This window comes from Podarcis liolepis (genome assembly GCF_965112155.1).
Source record: "Podarcis liolepis genome assembly, chromosome: 16".
NCBI classification, from domain to species: Eukaryota; Metazoa; Chordata; class Lepidosauria; order Squamata; family Lacertidae; genus Podarcis; species Podarcis liolepis.
In genome coordinates, this window is record NC_139567.1 from 29,712,326 (window position 1) to 29,734,607 (window position 22,282).

Sequence of the window (22,282 nt, forward strand, 5' to 3'; positions counted from 1 at the left end):
TCTTCCACCCAGCACCAATGGCAGAAACCCTTTCCATTGCACGCTGTTCCAAAACAGCTGCCCCCGGCGGGACGAAGGACATGCAGCCATTGCTGGGATGTGGCCATGCAAATGAAAGGCATGCCCTTTCTCTCCCCCCCCCCGCGCCCATCCCATTGCACTCTCCCCTGATCTTACAAGCCCTGTAGCAAAATATTCCATTTGCAGCCTAGATCTCGCATCAGAGTGGAAAATGGCCTCGTCCGTCCCAGAGCCAACGAATGATGAAAAGGTACTGAGCAGGCGGAGAGGAGGATGCCCAGTTTCTGGGGCTGGATCTGGCACTATCAGGGGCAGCGCCTTCTTTTCTTTTGGGGCTCGGGGGGGGGGCAAGGGAAGCAAAGTCTCCACCCTCTGGGGGCCAGGGGCGTAGTAGGGAGATTTTCTGCACCCGATCTTCTGCCCTTCTCAACCCCACCCATTTAAATTTAATGTTGCTTACAGGTTGACTTTCCCTCTGGAAGCTGACCTAAATTATGTGAATAAATGAGCCCATGCACGCTGGATGCAGATATGTCCTTTATGTCCTTTAAGGATTTTGAGTGGAATCATATAATTGTAGCGTTGGAAGGGACCTCCAAAGTCATCTAGTCCAACCCTCTGCAATGCAGGAATTCCTGACCGGTGGCCATTTCTGACTCTTGTTCTGAGAGCCTTGGCGCTTTTGGTTCTGGTCCATGAAAGCTCATTCCATAGGATCTCATTTTTGCAGAGCGCAGCTGCCTCTCTCGACTTTTATTCAGTTATTCAATTTTTAAAATGTTCATATCCTGCCTTTCTTTCATGCTGGAACCTAAGGGGGTGTACATGGTATGTGTGGTCCATGTGGTGGCCCTCAGTAGGGACGTGGGGGGAAATCCAATTTAGTTTGCATTCAAAGGTGGACGTAACGAATTCGCACTTTGGGAAACAATGTGCAAACTGAACTGCAACCGTCTTTCAAAATTCGCCCCTCGAGTTTTAAGCAATGAAGTTCTCCAGCCAAGTAATGTGTAGAAAATTGAATATACTATATAAGGCAAAGTGTGCATAAGAATGCATCTGTTGGTGAAAATTGCAAGCAAAGATGCATTATGTGAAGAGAAATTGCTTTGCAAAAATGCGTGTGTTAGCCAAGAATTGCATACGAAGGAGAAATTTTCATGGATTTTCACAGGGACTTAAAAAAACATATGTTCGCAAACAGACATGCATTTATGGAGAACTGAAATGTACAAGTGAGAAGCTACAATAAACTGAAATTGACAGATTTGCCTTTACTAACCATATTCTGGGAATTCTGCTCCAAGAGTGGGTCTTGGAAATGGTTCATTGGCGAAAGGTTGTTCACTGCAGGAAACATTATTGGCTTTTGTTTATTAGATTAGTTAGATTTATGTATTGCCTCTCACACAAGAAGTCCATTAGAAATTTACACCAACATTCAGTAGACAGTGAGAAGAAAGGGGGAGGTGTGGAGTTACTGTGTTTGTGACTTTTTAGTTTAGAGAAAAGGAGGAAGAGGAGACATGATGGACGTGTTAAGAAATTATGCATGACATGAAGAAAGTGGATAAAGTCTTTCTCCCTTTCCGCAATAGAAACTCAGGGACATCCTATGAAAGCAGAAGGTTGGAAGATTCAGGACAGATAAAAGGAAGTCCTGTGGAACTCCCTCCCACAGGAGGCAGTGATGGCCACCAACCTGGATGGCTTTGAAAAGAGGATTGGAAAAATTCATAGAGGAGGAGAGGGCTATTGTGGCTGAGATCTGCCTCCACAGTTGGAGGCAGTGATGTTTCTGAGACCAAGTTTCTGGAAGTTGCAGGAGGGGAGTGTGTCCTTGCACCCGGGTCCTGCTTGAGGTTTTCCCACTGGGGACTCTGGTTGGCCACTGTGAGAACAGGATGCTGGTCTGGATGGGCCACTGGCCTTATCCAGCAAGGGTCTTTTTATGTTCATAAGGCTATTAATGGCAACTAGCTAGAACGCTCTCCCTCTTTCAAAGGAAGTGTGCCTCTGTATACCAGTCCCTGAAGATTGCAAAGGCAGAGAGCACTGTTTGGGTCCTAACTCTTTCTGACTAGGATTTCATGCATTGATGGATCCAATTGGGCCTGGTTCCCAGTAGGCAGAGGAAACTGCAAAAGGGAGGAGACTGAAATCTGGGGTGGAGAGGTAGAGAGGAAAAAGCTGAGGTCTAGAAGCTTGATGCTCTCACAAGAAGGTGCTGCTCAAGGAGAGCAGGAGCACAGAATCTGTCGGGTGTGTGTTTGGTTGCTCAACTGCATGGGCCTAAAGCAGTCGCTCACCACTTTGCGACCTCTCCAAGGTCAGAGTCGGCGAGTTTGGCTGGGATCTGGGACGCGGCAATTAGGCAGACATAATGAGTGAAATTGATTAGGGTGGATGAGCAGAGCCCCTCTCCAGATGGTGCACTGTTGGGGGGGGGGAGAGGAGGGAGCCACCCTGACCTCATTCTGGCCTTGCCCCACCGCCTCTCCTGCCAGTCCTGCGTCAAATGACAACAGCCACCTCTTTTTGGGCAGAGGGAGCCCATCCTGCAGTCGCAAAGCATGAAAAAAGTCCCCACCATTTCCAGCTGATAAGGACAGTTTGCCTGGGACTCTGGAGAGCTGCTACCAGTCAGTGTAGACAACACTGTGCTAGATGAACCAATGATCGGATTAGTATACAGTTCTCTTTTTATATACAGGAAGGGTTGTTGCTCAGGGATAGAGCATCTATGTGGCATGTAGGAGGTACCAGATTCAATCCTTGGTACCTCTAGGTAGGGCTCAGAGAGAGATTCCCTGCCTAAAACTTTGGAGAGCTGCCTCTGCCTAGTCAGTGTAGGCAGCATTGAACTAGATCAGGGGTAGGCAACCTAAGGCCCAATCGCCTTCTCAATCCAGCCCACGGACAGTCTTCTCAATCCAGCCCACGAATCAGCGTGTTTTTACATGAATAGAATGTGTCCTTTTATTTAAAATACATCTGGGTTATTTGTGAGGCATAGGAATTCGTTCACCCTCCCCCCCCCCCAAAAAAAATATAGTCCGGCCCACCACATGGTCTGAGGGACGGTGGACGGGCCCACGGCTGAAAAAGGTGGCTGACCCCTGAACTAGATGAACAAATGATCTAAATAGTGTAATAGTATATCTTTACACGCAGACAGTCCAGGTCTTTTCCGGGGCATCTTTGAATAGGGCTGAGAAGAAGACCTCCACTTGGAATTGTGGAGAGCTGCTGCCAGTCAGTGGGGACAGTACTGAGGTAGATGGGCCCATTGTCTGATCTGGTGTAAAGCGGCAACAAATGTTCAAAGGGCTTGGGGGCAAGGAGGAGGTTTTCTAACTGAAGGACTTAGGTGAAGAAGCAGAGTAAGAGGTGACATGGTGGAAGTTTATAAAACTCGGCATGGCATGGTTACAGGAGACACAGCTTCAAATACTGGAAGGGCCATCACATGGAAGGTGGAGCCAGCTTGTTTTCTGCTGCTCCAGAGGGGAGGACCTGAACCAATCAATTCAAATGACAAGGAAGGAGATTCAACATTAGGAACAGCTTTCTAGTGGCAAGAACGGTCTGACAGTGGAATGGACTCCCTTGGGAGGTGGTGGAGGTTTTTAAGCAGAGGTTGGGTGGCCACATTTCAGGGATTCTTTAGCTGTGGTTCCTGTATTGCTGGGGGGTTGGGCTAGATGACCCTTGGGGTCCCTTCCAGCTCTAAAGTTCTACGACAAAAAGGCTAACATCCAGGCATGACGAGTGCTGGAGTTCAAAACATCTGGAGGGTTGCAATTGGTTCCTGGTCTATGACAACAACCATCATGGAATGAAAACATCCTCTTGCCTTCGCTCCCCCCGGTGTGTGGTTTGGGTCCGGGACATTTCCAGCTGCTTTAACTTTGCTCCATCTTCTGGTTTCTGTCCCTTTTTTTGCCGTCCCAACCACTTCTCTCGCCTCTCTTCCTGTGTCCTGCCCTGTACTCTCGACTCAGGCTGCAGAGGTGGAAGAGACCTTGCCAACGCAGGATGACTTCACAGAGACCCAACCCTGCCCAGCAGAAATGCCCTTTGCTGGTGCCCCAGGAGAGGAGGATGCTGATTCTGGCCTCCCTGGGCAGCCGGAAGAACCTGCCAGGATCCCCAGGGAGCAAGCAGTAAGACCTCGGCATGTGGGGAGAGGGAGCCTTCTGGTTTTTCCTCCATGGACCCCTGACTCAAGCTGTCTCAGCTTCTCCTGCGGCCTAACCCACACTTTCCTTTCTTGATTGACCCAACGGTTCTTTATGTTTGGAAGATGCAAATAAGCACCACGGATTTTCCTGTTGCATTCCTTCCCTGTTCCTCTCATTGACTCTTCCTCAATGTAGCTGTGATTTCTGCATGGCCCTTTGGGTCCCTTCCGAATCTATAATTCTATGAGTATGAATTTAAGCTGGAGAATATCTGGAATTAATTCCAGAATTAAGGGGTGCATGCAAAGTTGACTGTAGCTACATGTTTCCTTCTGCTCCCTGTCATTTCTCCGCCTCCACCCCAATTTTGGCGACGGGCATTGATACAAACGCTGCACTGCTATGGTATTATTGTTATGGAGTTTAATGCTGGGGTTTGGGTCACCACTGTGGGTTTGCGTTCATCAGGGATAGAGGCCTTGTGGCCCTCCATAGGTTATCATTATGGATGGCATGGAGAAAGTGTCTAGAAAAAAAGTTTTACTCCCTCTCTCATAACACTCGAACTCGGGACATCCATTGCAGATGGATGTTGGAAGATTCAGGACACATGAAAGGAATCATACAATCATAGAAGTACATTTTCACACAGCACATAGTTGAACTGTGGAACCTGCTTCCATAGGGGTCAGTGATAGCCACCAGCTTAAAGGTAAAGGGACCACTGAACATTAGGTCCAGTCGTGACCAACTCTGGGGTTGCGGCACTCATCTCACTTTATTGGCCGAGGCAGCAGGCATACAGCTTCCGGGTCATGTGGCCAGCATGACTAAGCCGCTTCTGGCGAACCAGAGCAGCGCACGGAAACGCCATTTACCTTCCCGCCGGAGCGGTACCTATTTGATCTACGGTACCTGTGTGATCGGTACCTGTGTGATCTACTTGCACTTTGATGTGCTTTCGAACTGCTAGGTTGGCAGGAGCAGGGACTGAGCAACAGGAGCTCACCCTGTCGCGGGGATTTGAACTGTCGACCTTCTGATTGGCAAGTCCCAGGCTCTGTGGTTTAACCCACAGCGCCACCTGCATCCCTTAGCCACCAGCTTAGATGGCTTTAAAAAGGGACTAGACAAACTTACGGAGGAGAGGGCTGTCAAAGGCTACTAGCCACGATGGCTGTGCCCTCTTTTACATGCTGCTCTGTCATAATGCTGGAGTTGGTACGGCCCCCTATTGGCAGCTACGGAAACTGCCATGTGATAAGAGCCTTCCAATTTTATTTATATAGTAAGATAAAATGAATAAGTTACAATTTGGTATCTTTGGGTTGGGAGATGGGAGCAGGGAAATGAGCCAAGATGCGATCTTGGCAGACCCAGTGTTTGCAAGACTCCTGAATGGAACAAAAAGGAAAAAAAGAGGTCTACCAGGGTTGCTGTGGCTACAACACTGCTACCATTAGCACTTGGGAGACATGACATGAATTGGCAGTGGGGCTTCCTAAACAAAAGTTGTGCCATGATCTGAAGGCTGCAGGTAGCTAGAAGTGGCATTGGCCCAAGACATTTTGCTGTCTTAGATGGAAATGAGGTGATGCGACTGGTAGTTGTATCTGACTTCAACAATAGTGACCAGGCAGTGTCGTCGTCCACACCAGCGAGTGCAGTGCTAACTCAGGGGAGTATTGGGCAGGGCAAGTGGTGCCTCGTCCTGCAGACCTCACTGCCACCTCATCACATTTTGCCGCCTGAGGCAGCCACTTCCCTCTCCCTAACATTAGAGCCGGCCCTTGCTGGAAAGAAAGTTTGAAGAAAGTTCATTGCACCAAGATCAGGAAAATAAATAGATCGCATTTTTTTCTTTTATAAAGTTTGTTTGTTTCATTTAATAATGTACATAAAATTGAGAGAACTGTTATAACAAGAGATGAAAATCAAAAGATGGAAAACAAAACTATAAAATAGGCGCATAGAATGAGTACAGTTGCACATGGGTTAAAATAGCCAAATCCAAGAAAAAAATATTAGCATTCTCTGATTATCAAGCATAGTTCCAGATTTGCCAGGTTTGTGATTTCAAGCCAGATTTGCCCTGAAATTGATGGCTTTGATGCATAACAAAGGAATTTTAAATCATATTAAAAAGTGCCTTGAGGTTCTGGTCCTTGTTGAAATATCAAATTATACATAATTTTCTCCATTCTAGCTGTATTCCAGAGTTATACCAAGCATCCAGTGTAAGATTTTGGACTGTTTTCCATTGTGCTGCCATAACTATTTGAGCTGCCAAGATCATCTATAATACCAGTTCTTTTGACTACATATGTACATTGCTATCAACAAAAATATTCAGTAACATTGATTATGGACAACAAACCTATAGTCTCTATAGTAATATTAATCATTTCTGTCAAAATTAAATTTGGAAAAAACTTGTGCCAACTTATATTCCCACAATAAACATGTACCAAGTTTATCGCAACCCATCCAACAATTACCTGTTTTGGAAGGAAAGAGTTTTGACATTTGCAAAGGAGGGCGATACCACCTGTGTGATTCTTTAACCTCAGAAAACTGTAAGCAGGTTTTAAGGGTTGTGACCCCCAAATTTTACTCCCATGATAGACCCCAGTTTTAAACCCTGTGTTTAAGTGCATTTCCTATTCTCTTCCTCTGCTGCTTCAGATAAAGCACCTCTTGAAGGAAGACTCGGAGGAGGCCGAGCTGGTCCATTTCCTCAACGACTACCCGGCTGAGGAGGGCTTCCGCCGTGTGGAGCCGGGAGAGTCCTGGAAGGACAGGGGCCGCGGTGGCGGTGCAGAGCCCGAGATGTTCCCCAGTGCGGCGCTCAGGACCCTCCCCGACGAGGCCTCAGAAGAGAAGGAGCAGAAGAGCTTCCACCGCCCGCGGCCTCTGGATCTGAAGCAGCACATGGCCGCTCCAACGCCCCCCAGCCCGTCCCGTCCCAGAAGCCCCTGGGGCAGGCTGGACCCCTATGAGTCTGATGAGGTATGGTAAACACCCCCTCCCCCGGATCTCACTTTGGCTTTCCTTCTCTCAAGCTTCCCATACACAACCAGCTCCAAACGTGTTGGCGTTGAGGTGGGCATATTTGGCCTCATCGCCTGAGGTTCATAGAACCGTGGAATTGGAAGGGACCCCCAAGGGTTATCCAGACCAACCCTCTGCAATGCAGGAATCCCCAGTAGATGGCCAACCTCTCTTTCAAAACCTCCAAGAAACGAGAGTCTTCCACCTTCCCTGGTAGTCCGCCCCACCTCCAATCAGCTCTTGCCCTTCCTAATGTTTAGGCAGAATCTTCTTGTCATTTGAGTACGGTTGTATGGGTCCTGCCCTCTGGAGTGGCAGAAAACAAGCTTGCCCCATCTTCCGAGTGTAGGTTCCTCAACCCTGTTTAGATTTCTTAAAATGGCGGGCGCTTAGCTTTCGTGGGCGTGGCATATGCGTTCTTTTGCCTTCCTGTCATTTGTTATGTTAACGTGTTTTTCAGCCATTCTGCGAATTCATCTCCTTCACACTTTTGCCCACCCTGCCTTGGTGGAAGCTTTGGCTGAAGGGTGGCTAAGAAGTGTTCTAAATAAACTGATAAATCTCACGGGCAATCTCTAGGAGGACCTCGCTAGAGATGGTAGAAATATAGCATGTGGAGCATACCCAGCACACATTGAACTCCATGGGATTTTCTTCAGAGTGGATGTGTGTAGGACTGTACAGTTAGGTGGTGTTTCTCTCTTAGGCAATATATAGCATATGATTTTTGTTGCAGGGTCTTTCAAACCTTTTACCAGGCCAGGCCTCTCAAGGACAGGATTAGTTGTAAATAACAACAAGTATATGAATAATTGGTTTGGACTGACTTGCTCCAGCTGTTTGGAATTCTGAGATTCTTCTAACCACACATTTCCCCTTCCTTCCTTCCTCCCTCCCTCCAGGACGACAAAGAGTATGTGGGTTTTGCCACGCTCCCCAATCAAGTCCACCGGAAGTCTGTGAAGAAAGGCTTCGATTTCACCCTCATGGTTGCAGGTACCAGGGCACTTGGGAGGGGCAGCTGTTCCCACTTCCCGCCTTCTCAATTACGCATGAATATTTCAAGGTAGAGCCAGTGCAATGCACAACAATGAATTCTGATTGAAACAGGCTATCAAGTTTCTAGCTCTCTGCCAACTTATGTTGAAGCTGTACGTTTAGGAGCACTTCCAACGCACTTTTGGGTGGTTCACAAACCTTCTGGGGACTGTGTCCTGGCCTGTACCGGATCAGGATGGAAATTGTGGCCGGCAGAAGATGGGGGCACATCAGAGGGCAAAGCTGCCACCCCAGGGTGGATGCCTGAACCTTTTCCCTCATAGTCATCCACACTAGTAACTCCCTTATGAGGAAATGGGCTTTTAAGGTGAGAGGAAAAGTGAGTAGAAGGAGACATGGTGGAAATGTGTAGAATTAGGCATGGCATGAGAAAAAAGGATAGAGAAAGGTCGTCCCCCCATGACACTAGAACTTGTGCATATCCAATGTATTTAGCAGGTGTTGAAAAGAGTACGAAGGCGCCTGCCTGATCTCAATAGGCAGGGAGTTCCAAAGTGTAGATTCTGCCACACGAAATGACCAGGTTCATACAAATGAGGAATGAATATTATGTGGCACTTGTAACAGGGCCAGATCAAAACAGTCAAGTGGACGCATATGGGATAAGGCGACCTCAAATGTAAACTGGTCCCAAGTTTTTAATAATAAATAGTACCACCTTGAACATGGCTTGAGCTTGTTCTCTTTATTTAAAAAGCTATCATTGGTCTGCACTTTTCCTTTTCTTCCCCAAAGTCTGATTCTTAAGGATCCACCTTCCTGTTGAGTGATCTTGCTTGCCCCCCCCCCTTCTCTTTGCAGGAGAGGCCGGGCTTGGGAAGTCCACCCTGGTGAACAGCCTTTTCCTCACAGACTTGTACAAAGACCGCAAACTCTTAAATGCCGAAGGTAGGTCGGTTGGTCGGTGGGAGTTCTGGACCAGCCTTTGCCCCTGTTCTGACACTGGGGGAGCAGGTGGGGATGTTGCTCTCAGGCCACACAGGGGAATCTGGCTGGCTCCCAATGAAATAGGAAAATGCCTTCTACCAAGTCAGGCTATTGGGTCTGTATTGTCTGCACTGACTGGCAGCAGCTCTCCAGGGTTTCAGGCAGGAAATCTCTCCCAGACTTACCTGGAGGATGACAGTGGGAATGGAAGCTGGGACCTCCCTCATGCCAAGCAAATATTCTGCCACTGAGCTCTGGCTTTTCCCTTAAGACATAGCAACATATATCAAGCTAGACCATGGATCCACCTATCTCAGTATTGTTGTCACTGACTGGCAGCAGCAGGGTGTCATGCAGGACGCACTCCCAGCCCTACCTGGGATGCAACCTGGGACCTTCTAGATGCAAAGCAGGCACTCTAACCCTAAGATGCAGGCCTTTCTGGGCTCAGCAGACGCCTGCAAGGCAGTTCTCATGGGGGTCATGCCAGCCAGCGGCTGCTATCTGTAGCAGTTAAAGAAACCCTCCATGTTTAGGAATAGTCTACCTCCAATACTTAGATGCTGGTGATGAAGCCGTGAGGAGGATGGGATGGCCACTGCTTCTTATACCCAGAACGTTGACCTGGTTGGACGCATCTTGCCCTGATTTGTTGGTTATGTTCTTGGCAGAGAGGGATTCTCAGGGTTTGAGGGTGAGGTATCCTCTCCTACTCCCTCTGGGCTCCCTGCTCCCCCTCCAGTATGGTGTAGTGGTTAAGAGCGGTAGTCTCGTAATCTGGGGAACCGGGTTCGCGTCTCCGCTCCTCCACATGCAGCTGCTGGGTGACCTTGGGCCAGTCACACTTCTTTGAAGTCTCTCAGCCCCACTCGCCTCACAGAGTGTTTGTTCATAGAATCATAGAGTTGGAATAAACCATAAGGACCATCGAGTCCAACCCCCTGTCCAACTCCCCCTGTTGTGGGGGAGGAAGGGAAATGAGAATGTGAGCCGCTTTGAGACTCCTTAAAGGGAGTGAAAGGTGGGATATCAAATCCAAACTCTTCTTCTTCTTCGTCTTCCTCAACCCCTCCCCCCACGTTCTGAACTCCTTCCTTCCATCTTCCCCACGGCCAGAGCGGATCCTCCAGACGGTGGAGATCACCAAGCATGTGGTGGACATCGAGGAGAAGGGTGTCAAACTGCGCTTGACCATCGTGGACACACCAGGCTTTGGAGATGCCTTGAACAACACAGAGTGGTACGGCCACCTCCCAGGGGGTTGGGGGGCAGCAGAGAAGCAGAGAGGAATTAGCCCTGGCAGCTTCTCAGCAGAGCTGCTTGGAGGGAATCCCATTAAGCCATTGACCTTTGGGTGGGGGCCAAGGAGGGATAAAAATAATATGTGGAAGACAAAGTCTAACTGGCTGTGAGGCAGGTAAATCCCAGGCGAGAGCTGGAGTGCTTTGATCTGCCAGCGAAACAGGTTCATTTGGGGATATTATTATTATTATTATTACAGTTGTACCTTGGATCCCAAACGCCTTGGTACTTGAATGTTTTGGCTCCCGAACGCCGCAAACCCGGAAGTGAGTGTTCTGGTTTGCGAACCTTCTTTGGATCCTGAATGTCCAACAGGGCTTCTGCAGCTTCTGATTGGCTGCAGGAACTTCCTGCAGCCAATCAGAAGCCACACTTTGGTTTCCAAACATTTTGGAAGTCGAGCGGACTTCTGGAATGGATTCCATTTGACTTCCAAGGTACAACTGTATTATTATTATTATTATTATTATTATTATTATTATTATTATTAGCTAACTACCTATTAAATTTGTATACTGCCCTATACCCACAAGTCTTAGGGTGGTTACAACATAAAATCACAATATAAAAACACAAAAGACATCATTTTTTTTTAAAAAAACCCAATAAATTCCCCTCCCCAACACATTTTAAAAGGGTATTGGATGTCACGTTTTTGTCTGTATAACGAAGGCACCAGGTGAACTTCCCTGGGGAGAGCATCCCACGAACAGGGAGCCACTGCAGAGAAGGCTCCGTTCTCATGTTGCCATGAAGGGCCTCAGAAGATGATCTCAGGGTCTGGGTAGGTTTGTCTGGAAAGAGGTGGTCCTTGAGGTATTGCCGTCCTGAGCTGTTTAAGGCTTTATAGGTCAAAACCACCAGTTTGAATTGGGCCTGGAGCTAATTGGTAGACAGTGCAGTTGGACCAGGATCAGTGTAATCTGCCCAAATTCTGCACTAGCTGAAGTTTATGAACCGTCTTCACAGGCAGCCCTGTGAAATTCAGAAATTGCATCCGGGCAAAAATCACAGAACTGTCCGGGAAAATCTGGACTCAAAACAACCCTTGTTGGAAGTGCAGATTTTGGCAATCTTTCTAAAAAATGGCTGCCACCCTAGTCCTACCCATTGCTCAGGATAGGAAACTACAGAAAACAAGGGAGCCAGCATAGTATACTGGTTAGAGTGTCGGAATTGGACCTGGGAGACGAGGGTTCAAATCCCCACTTGGCCTTCAAGGTCATTTGGTGACCTTGAAGGCCCAGCCCCTGCCTCTCAACCTAACCAACCTCATAGGGTTGTTGTGGGGATTAAATGAGGAGCAAGAGAGAGTGATGTACTCCAGCTTGAGCTCATTGGAAAGAAAAAGGTGGGATATAAATCTAAATTATGAATATAAATATAAAATAGGAAATACAAAGCTTTCCTTTTTCACCAGGTCTTTGGTTTTTAATTATCTAAGGCCTTTTCATTCGGGCGAAATGTTTTAATCTAATTTTTCAGAACACAATTGTCTTTTAGATTTTTTAAAATGTTGCTTTTAATGTCTGCTTGTGTTGGTTTGTTTAAAATAGTTGTAAGCCGCTTTGAGTTGCTATGGTAAAAACAGACAAAAATATGATTATAATAACAGTAGAGAAGCAAGCAAGCAAGCAAACAAACAAACAAATAAATACAAAAGCTATGGCAGATGACTTGCCTAGACTCTGATTAGGTACGGGGCTGGGGGAACTCAGGATATTTACTCAGACCTTTTGTGGGCACCATGGGAAACGCTGGTGGGCACGCTAGTGCCCGTGGGCACCACATTGGTGACTCTTTGCAATTCCCTCTGCAGCTGGAAGCCGGTGGCTGACTATGTAGACCAGCAGTTTGAACAGTACTTCCGGGATGAGAGCGGCCTGAACCGGAAGAACATCCTGGACAACCGCGTCCACTGCTGCCTCTACTTCATCTCACCCTTTGGCCATGGGTACAAGCTGAGTCTGGCCTGTCTGGGCTCTGGGAGGGGCATGGGATGATTGCAGAACTCGACTAAAAATTGGGCAGATGAGATGCTGAAACTGATGGATATGTCCCAAATTGTTGCAAAACGTCCAAGCCATGAGGGGTTGGACTAGATGAACCTTGGGGTCCCTTTCAGCTTCGCAATTCTACGATTCAATGAAATAATTTGAGTAGAAAGACAAAACTTGTTGATGTTGCAAAACAATCAGCTAAGGCCTCAGTGTGCATCTTGGACCTGGGCTCATTATGCAGCAAAGAAAATACAATTTTGAAGTTTTCCTTACTGTGTTTTGAAATTTTTATAAACCACAATAAAAAAGCTAAACAGAACCTAAGCCTAGGGCCACAGGAAGCTGTTTTATACTGAGTCTGACCATTGGCATGCCTTGCTCAGTGCTGTCTACACTAACTGGCAGCAGCTCTCCAGGATTATCAGGCAGGGGTCTGCCTCCCAAGCTCTACCACTGAGCTGCAGGCCTTCCCCTAAAAACAAAGATTCTAGTCCTTATGGTTGAGAAGAGAGAGCTGGATTAATTAGGAAGCTGCCTTATGCTAGTCAGACCATTGGCTCCTCTGGTTCAGTTTTGTCTACACTGACTGGCAGCAGCTCTCCAGGGATTCAGGCAGGAGTGTCTCCAAACCCTACCTGGAGATGCCATTGGGGAATGAATCTGGGATGTCCTGCATGTTGCTCTGCCACTGAGTCTTCCCCAAACAGTGTGTGTGTGTTTGTGCGCTGTACACTTGAGACTTGTGCTGTCTCTCCTTGGCAGGCTGCGGCCTCTGGATGTTGAGTTCATGAAGGCTCTTCACCAGCGGGTCAACATCGTTCCCGTTCTAGCCAAAGCGGACACTCTCATGCCTTCCGAGGTCGAGCGGATGAAGAACAAGGTGAGGAATTAGGAGCGGGGAGGGGAGATGAAGACCTTCCTTTTTTTAAATAATAATTTTTATTGAGTTTACATTTTACCATAATCACATTCCATTACATAATCTCATAACCAAAAAACAATGCTCAAACTGAGCTTCGACTTTCCCCCATCCCACTCTCTGGCTTTCATAAATAATCACATCTTAGCATTTCTATCACCACTTATTTACCTTCTTTCTTTCTTAATAAAATTTACCTCATTAAATGTAAACCAGGTCCCAGTATTAACATTACAAAATATTTCAACTCAAACCTACAAACGTTTACAGTTTTCTTTCATATATTGTATAAATTTACTCCAGTCCTTTTCAAAAAGTTTGTCGCACTGATTTCGGATCTTCCCAGTCAGCTTTGCCAATTCTGCATATTCCATCATCTTAGTCTGCCATTCTTCCAATGTTGGAAGTTCCTGCTGATTCCATTTCTGGGCCAAAAGTATCCTTGCTGCCGTTGTAGCATACATAAACAAATTTGCATCTTTTTTAGGAATTTCGTCTCCAAATATACCTAACAAAAACGCCTCTGGTTTTTTGTTAAAAGTATATTTAAAAACCTTTTTCCTGGTGGGCCTGCCTACTTTCCCGGGTGGTGGGAAGTTCAGGAGAAGCGCCTTTGTCCCAGGATATCTGCTGTGACCTGAGATCCTCTCACGCCAGCCAGAGGAGCATCTGGAGAGCCTCATGGCTACTATCGGGCAAAGGGAGTCCATCTGCTCCAGCAACCTGTTCTCACAGTGGCCAACCAGATGCAGTGGGTACTAGATCACCCTTCGGGTTCCTTCCAACTCTACAGTTCTAGGATTCTAGGTATTTGTTTACCCCATGCACACCCACTCAGTTGGTGGAACAGATGCCATGTAATACTCGTTCTGCATTTGTTAGAACCCGGATCTAGTCATATGGCACCTACACTTTGGAACTCCCTGCCTCTTGATGTCAGGCAAAGCACCTTCACTGCCCTCTTTTCGGCACCTGCTCAGAACATTTTTGTTTAGACAAGCCCACCAAAACGTTTAGAAAGCTGAAGCAAGTTTTAATCTGCTTTTAGAGTCTATTGTTATTTCAACTTTTTGAATGTCTTAGATGGTTGTTGCTAGTTTTTCTTACTGGCAATTTAATTTTTTTTAAATAATTTTGTTGTTGTAAAGTGCTTTGAAGTTTGTTTGCTGTTTATAATTGAGCTGTGTATAAATTTTAAGTTCCTCTTCTTCAGATCCGCGATGAAATTGATCAGTTTGGGATCCGCATCTACCAGTTTCCTGAATGTGATTCTGATGAAGATGAGGATTTCAAGCTTCAGGATCAAGCCCTCAAGGTGAGGGGGAGGATATATTTTGTGAAAAAATATGTGTTGAAATGCCTGTTTAAATACTGAACATTATACGTGTGTGTGTGTGTGTGTGTGTGTGTAAATGTAAGAACATTGGAATTCAGCTTTATGTGGCGTTAAACCACTGGCCCATCTAGCTCAGTATTCTTTGCACAGACTGGCAGCAGCTTCTCCAGGGTTTCAGGTTTCAGCCTGAGACTTTCTGCACGCCAAGCAGATGCTCTGCCACTGAGCTACACCCCATGACCACTTAACATTCTGTTAAGGTGGAAATGGAGAGCCAGGGGTGGTGTAGCGGTTAGAGTGTTGGACTAGGACCTGAGAGAGCAGGGTTTGAATCCCACTCAACCCTGAAGCTCACTGGGTGACTTTGGGCCAGTCACTGCCTCTCAGATTAACCAACCTCACAGGGTTGTTGTGTAGATTAAATGAGGAGGTGCAGGAGACTCATATATGCCACCTTGGACTCCTTAAAGGTGGAATATAAATATGTATTTTTTTAAACATGGATGGAGCAGATTTACAAATGAATGCTTTTCATAGTGACCCTAGCCAGAAACCTCCTGAGCCATCCCTTCCCTGTTTCTGTGCTCCTAATATTTTGCAAACAGCCACTTGTGTTCTTTGCAATGCCACGAGGCCCCTGACTGCCCCTGTTCTCTTCCAGGAGAGCATCCCTTTCGCCGTCATTGGGAGCAACACGGTGGTGGAGACGAAAGGCCGGCGGATCCGTGGGAGGCTGTATCCGTGGGGCATCGTGGAAGGTAACCAACAGAGCCCTTCCTAGATTGTGATGGTTCTGCTGTGCCTGCAAGGAAAGCCACTCATCTCGAATTTGGAGGCAAGAGGTAGCATGGCATAGTGGTTGGAGTGTCGGTCTAGGACCTGGGAGACCAAATCCCCACCACTCAGCCATGAATCTCACTAGGCGACCTTGAGCTCAGCCACTGCCTCTCAGTCTAACCTACCTCTCAGGGTTGTTGTAGGGAGAAAATGGGGAGGGGGGGAGGAAAAGTATGTCTGTCACCTTGAGCTCCTTGCAGGAAAAGGTGAGATGAATGCAGTCAATCAATCAATCACTCAATCACTCAATCACTCAATCAATCAATCAATCAATCAAACAAACAAACGTTTGACTTTCCATGATGCCCAAACTAGGCCAGAGCTTGGTCTCAAGAGAGGCAGTGTGATGTACTGATTAGAGTGTTTGACTAGGACCTGGGAGAGCCCAGGGTTCAAATCCCCACGACAATGGAGTGATCTTGGGCCAGTCACTTACTCTCAGTCTAAGCCACCTCACAGGGTTGAGGTGAGGATAAAATGTGAAGGAGGTGAACCATGTTTGCCACCTTGAGCTTCTTCATCTGAGGCCTTTATTCATGTGCCTCCTCTATAACAGTTCCAGAGGGTGGCAACACGAGAACAGGGCCTTTTCTGTGGTGGCTCCCCACTCATGGAATGTTCTGGCCTGGCGCCTTCATTACATATCTTTGGGCACCAGGCAAAAACATCCCTCTCATCCCTTTGTTTAGTTAGCCTGTTAAACTGTTGGTGGGCAGTTATTGTTTTAGTTTGTTATTATGGTATGCATTTTTGTGTTTTTATTATAAATGGCCCTGTGATCTTCGGATGAAGGGCAGCATAGAAATTTTTGTAGCAGTAATTGTAGAACAACAACAGCAGCAGCAGCAACAACAAATTGCTTAGCGGGCCCATGCAGGAAGCAGAGCAAAGCCAGCCCCAAACTGATCACGGACTGAATTTATGACCAGTTACAGGGGCTTGAAATGATTAATTTTGGCAGTGGGGTGTCTTACCTTTGCAAGCGGTGGGGTAGAAGTCCCAGAAAGATTTTGTCCTCTCCCCCTCCTTCCTGAGTGCTGAACTACAGGTGTTCAGAGGAATGCACGGCTTTTGTGCAGAGAATGGAATAGCCTCGAACCATCTCCTTGCATCTCTCTGGTAACATCCAGGGGAAAAAGGCATGTGACCTGATGTCCCCCCCCCCCTCTATCTCTCCCTCCCTCCCCAAGTATCAGCCAATAAAGAAGAGTGGCAATGGTGGGTTGAGGGGGGTGGGCTTGGAATGATATGACACCGCACCATGTCCTTTTATAATGCCTGCTCTGGCCCTAAACAAATGGATCTGGAAGCTGGAATACAGTGGTACCTCTGGTTATGTACAGTGGTACCTCGGGTTACATACGCTTCAGGTTACATACACTTCAGGTTACAGACTCCGCTAACCCAGAAATAGTGCTTCAGGTTAAGAACTTTGCTTCAGGATGAGAACAGAAATCGTGAGGCGCGGTGCGGTGGCAGTGGGAGGCCCCATTAGCTAAAGTGGTGCTTCAGGTTAAGAACAGTTTCAGGTTAAGTACGGACCTCCGGAACGAATTAAGTACTTAACCTGAGGTACCACTGTACTTAATTTGTTCCAGAGGTCTGTTCTTAACCTGAAACTGTTCTTAACCTGAAGCACCACTTTAACTAATGGGGCCTCTTGCTGCTGCCGTGCCGTCGGCACATGATTTCTGTTCTCATCCTGAAGCAACGTTCTTAACCCAAGGTACTATTTCTGGGTTAGCGGAGTCTGTAACCTGAAGCGTATGTAACCCGAGGTACCACTGTATAAGAAAAGCCCTCCTGGGTCCAGCATGGGTCCCAGCACCCTGTTCTTACAGTGGCTGACCAGATGCCTTTGTGAGAAACCCGCAAGCAGGATTCAAACACAAGAGCCCTCTCCTCTCCTGCGGCGGCTTCCAGGAAATGCTATTCAGGAGCATCATGGCTAGTAGCCACACAATAACCAGACTTCTCTATCCTCCATGAATTTGTACAATCTCTCCCCCAACACACTTTTAAAGGCGTCTTCATTTGCATTGTTACCATGTCATGTGGTGGGGAGTTCCGCCCGCTAATGCTGCCTTCTCTTGCACAGTGGAGAACCCTCTGCACTGTGACTTTGTCAAGCTGCGGACCATGCTGGTGAGGACCCACATGCAGGACCTGAAGGACGTGACGCGGGAGACCCATTACGAGAACTACCGGGCGCAGTGCATCCAGAGCATGACCAGGATGGTGGTCAAAGAGCGGAATCGCAAGTAAGCCGTTAGACTGTGTGCGCTTGCATGTGTTATCTGGGGCTGGCCTGATCAGGGAGTGGGGAGGATATGCCCCCCTTCTGGGATGGAGCGCGACTCCCCCTCCCCGACCTCAATAACATGCTCTTGCCCCCTCCCTCCACCCTAATAACAGGCATCAGGCGGAGAGATGGACAGTGCCCCCAGCTGGGGCGAGGGTGTAAGACAGAGAGAGAGAAGGATTCTGCAGGAAGGTTAGCGCTGCCTACGATTCCAAGATCATTATCTCTTCTTTTTTTATTAAAAAACCCCAGAAAACACTATTGTTTTAGCCCCCGCCCCCCCAAAGCAGGACTTGAGTTTATTAAAACCACAACAGGCCACCATTTTGCAACTTAAATAAATTATTCGCAATTGAAATACATTGGTTTATTTGGAGCATTATTTTTTTTAAGAAACTGCCTGCTCTTAAAGGATTACAACAACAACAACAACAGCAGCAAACAAACAAACAAACCCAACAACGTGGGACCAGTTTACTTGCAGGATCACCTTACCCCTTATACACCCACTTTATTGCTTAGTTTTGCGGAAATAGCATATAATTCCTGTTCCGCACTTTGGAACTCCCTGCCTCTTGACTTAGGCTGGTGCTTTTGCCGTACTCTTTCTGGTGGCCTGCTAAAAACATTCCCGTTTAGGCAAGCCTACCCAGGCGCGCAGAACATTGATGTGTGCTTTATTCTGGTTTTCAGCTTATTGTTGATTTTAATTATTTTTCAATAGCTCTTTTTAACCGCTGATGGTTTTATTGTTTTAATTCTTTCTGTAAACCGGGTGTGATGTCTTGCTTTGTTTTGCAATCAAGGGATTTATAAATCTTATGAACTAACTAGATAAGAGATCAACCACAATAACAGGCCCTGTCCTCAGGCTGAGTACCCTAAAAGTGATCAAGGGTAGAGAGGTCTCCCTCCGTAAGAAGGAGGGATCAGTAACCATTCCACCAGGGCAGCCCCTGCTAAGCTGTTTCCCTCCAGATGTTTTTTTTATGGGAGTTTCCAACAGCTGGTATTCAGAAGCATCACTGAAGGCAGAGCACAGTCATTGTGACTAGTAGCCTTCAGTAGCTCTTTTCTCCTCCATTCATTTGTCTAACCCTCTCTTAAAGCCATCATGGTTGGTGGCCATCACTGCCTCCTGTGGGAGGGAGTTCCACAGGCTATGTGCTGCATGAGTTTTAGTCCAGAACATCTGGATGGTTCCAGGTTGGAGGTGGTCATCCCAGGGACTCCACAGCATGAGTTTGCTTTGGTTAATTCCAACCGGTAGATTGAATTCCAGCTCCCCCTAGTGGCTTTCTCTGCCTCTTTGGTCTGTAGCCTGTTGGTCTCTGAAGCTCATATGCCCACCCTCTCCTTCCATCCTAGAAGCATGTATGGCCCACCTGCCTTGCTGCTACCCAAGTCCTCCCTCAGCTCCTTAATGCCTTCTTTTCCACATCCCTCTTTCTCTCAGATCTTGCCCCATCCTCTCGTGATTCCCTGATCTCCACACTTCTTAGGCCACGACCCTTTTCCTTTCCCCGGGCTGCTAGCTTCTTACCCCGTTCTGGATCTCCTCTGCTCTTAGCCTCCTTCCTCTTCTGCCCCATTCCAGCCAACCGTGCTCTGCTTGCATTCAATCCCCATCTAAACTGACCTCTCGCTTTCTCCCCAAGAGTTGCAGTTTGCCAACATTCCGTGACTGCCCTTTTGCTCCCTGGAGTTGGAATTCCTGTCACTCGGCCAAAGGACAGGGGAACACAGAGAGAGGTGTACCTAGGGGTTGGCGAAGCCAGACCCCGCCAGGGACGTAGACCAAACAAGTGGGGGGTGGCAAAAATCACCTACCAGACTAGGGAGTGTGTGGCGTGTGTGGCCACACACCCATCGCTGTCACAGCGAGATCATTTCCAGGAGAAGCTTCTCATCCATCTTGCACTGTGGCATGAAGTCATGCAATTTTCGCCTCCCTTCTGCCCTGCCCTTACTCTGCACGCTTAAAGTACTTGGGCTGTGTAAAAATGTAGTACAGTGGTGCCTCGCAAGACGAAAAGAATCTGTTCTGTGATTCTCTTTGTCTAGCGGTTTTTTCGTCTTGCGAAGCAAGCCCATTGATGGATTAGCGGATTAGCGCTATTAGCACTATTAACGGCTTTTAGCGGCTTATCGGCTTATCGGATCAGCTGATAAGCGGCTTAGCGGCTTAGAAAAAGGGGGGGAGGAAAAAAACCCCCGCAGGAACTCGCAAGACATTTTCGTCTTGCAAAGCAAGCCCATAGGAGATTCGTTTTGCGAAGCACCTCCAAAACGGAAAACTCTTTCGTCTAGCGAGTTTTCCGTCTTGCGAGGCATTCGTCTTGCGGGGCACCACTGTACAGTGGTACCTCAGTTCTTGAACGTATTCCGTTCCGGAAGACCGTCCAGCTTCTGAAACATTTGAAAACTGAGGCACAAAGGGCTGGCTGCAAGTTCAATTCGAAAAATTGAAAAACACGCGGCATAAGCTATTCGACTTCTGAGGCATATTTGAAAATGGAAGCAATTCTGGGCTTTTGGCGTTCGAAAACCAAAACGTTTGGCTTCCAAGATGCTTGTAAACCGAGGCACCACTGTAATTTCTAATGTGGCAATTGCAGTAAAGTGGTATTTTTTTCCCTATGGGGGTTGCTGATACAACTCCTTGCCAAGGGCCCAGGGGACTCTTAAGTACGCCTCTACGTGCCTCACACCCAAATCATAAGCTCTGCCTACACAACCCATGGTTTGGCCTTTCAGTTGTCTGGGGTATTATTCTGCACTCCCTTCCCTCTGTCTGCATCTTCAGCCATGAGCCCCTCACAAAAGATCAAGGGGCAAGACCATCATAATGGGAAGCATAGAATTGTAGAGTCGGAAGGGACCCCAAGGGTCATCTAGCCCAACCCCTGCAATGTCTCAGCCACCGTCTGCCTTGGTTTCCCTGATGGTGAATCTAAGCCTAGTGTTTCAATTCCCTTGTTCTGCTTGCCGCCATCTTTTTGGGGGAACCAAGGAGGGACTCCTCATCTTTGAGACTCTGCTGCAGCGACTGTTCTATGGAGTGAGCGACTGAGGTCCCCTTTCCCGGCTGAAGATCCGCGCGGCGTTTCCCACCCGCCCCCCACCCTGGGGCTGCACCACCAACCTCCTCCTTCTCTCTCTCTCTCTCTTTCTCTCCTGGAGACCTGTGTTTTGTCTGGCGTCCGTGCATTTTTACATAAATTATTTTCTTTCTAACCCATCCTTGTCTCGGACCCTTGCCTTGTGTCTGTGGGAAAGCAAAATGTGGTTTTTTTGGGGAGAGGAGTGCACCCCCTGTTTGGCACAACACTATTGACCCCAAAGGGCCATGCATCCTTGTGTCACACTCCTGGCAAAGGGGTGATGTTGTCGTGAGCATAAATAGCAATGCCTGTGGCTGGGGAGGGGGGATTGAGGGAGGGGTTGTTCCTTAAGAAGAGAGAAAACAACAATATAGGATGTGGTCTGGGGTCAGCTCTGTTGAAGTGGACTGGAGCTTCACAAGCAAGGGAGAATTTGGCCGTAAAGACATCAAAGGAAGGTCACAGCTGTTGGGTGAGTCAGAGCCAACTCACCTATTAGGCAGGGTGAAGCCTCTGCCTCAGGCAGCAAAAGCCCTCAGGCGGCATGCCCTGCCTGCCCCCCCACCTCCTACAACAACAGAGAATCAATACCACCAATTTGAGGCAAGGTGGTGTCCATTTGGTTGAGATCTTGCCTGAAATCAGTGCAATCTTGCCCAAAATCAGCGCTGGTAGTGGTGATGCTTCTCCACCAGTGGTGAATGTGGCGGGTCACATGGCGGTGGCAAAAGGAGTTCAGTGGGGGCAGTGGTGGCAGGGCAAAGCAGCACAACTTCCTACTTCGCCTCCAGCAGTGAAACGGGATGCGTCGCCTCTTCGCCAGGCAATGATTGCAGGGACTCCAAAGCACCTTCCAGGGCTTGGAAAGCGCTTTGACGGCCCGCTGATTGGCTGAGACTGGATGCGACTGCCTGTCCCCTTGCAGAATCATGGGATTGTAGGGTTGGAAGGGACATCCCCCGCCCCCGGAGTCACCTAGCATAACCCTCTGCAATGCAGGAGTCACAGCTAAAGAATCCCTGACAGATGGCCATCCAAATTCTGCTGAAAAGTCATCACATGACAACCCTTTAAATGTAGGGCATGGCTTGTGGGCAACAGCCTCGTGGGCCAAACAGGGTCCTTGTTAGGTCCAATTTGGCTCATGGGTTGGAGGTTTCCCACCCCTGAAGTAGATTCTCACCCAGCAAGGGTTGGCAAAGGAGATTCTTGAGTGTCGTATTGCCATCACTGGACAACT

General features: G+C 47.8%; 1 protein-coding gene across 4 annotated transcripts in view; it reads left to right on the forward strand.

Annotated features, from left to right (window-relative positions):
- SEPTIN4 (septin 4) overlaps positions 1-22,282 on the forward strand; it is a 56,150-nt gene that overhangs the window by 26,508 nt on the left and 7,360 nt on the right. For 2 of the 4 annotated variants that reach the window (XR_014519965.1, XM_083479221.1), the window contains exon 4: positions 6,891-7,021. Coding sequence is in view for 2 of the 4 variants with exons in the window: in XM_083479223.1 (XP_083335349.1) it covers positions 6,891-7,214; positions 8,159-8,252; positions 9,117-9,203; positions 10,359-10,482; positions 12,364-12,498; positions 13,307-13,424; positions 14,677-14,778; positions 15,461-15,557; positions 17,735-17,897; positions 18,052-18,100 (1,293 nt within the window). In the remaining 2 variants the exon portion in view is untranslated. Of the gene's footprint in view, positions 1-6,890; positions 7,215-8,158; positions 8,253-9,116; positions 9,204-10,358; positions 10,483-12,363; positions 12,499-13,306; positions 13,425-14,676; positions 14,779-15,460; positions 15,558-17,734; positions 17,898-18,051; positions 18,297-22,282 lie in introns of those variants that run through there. The other 2 variants (XM_083479223.1, XM_083479222.1) reach the window with 2 other exon arrangements.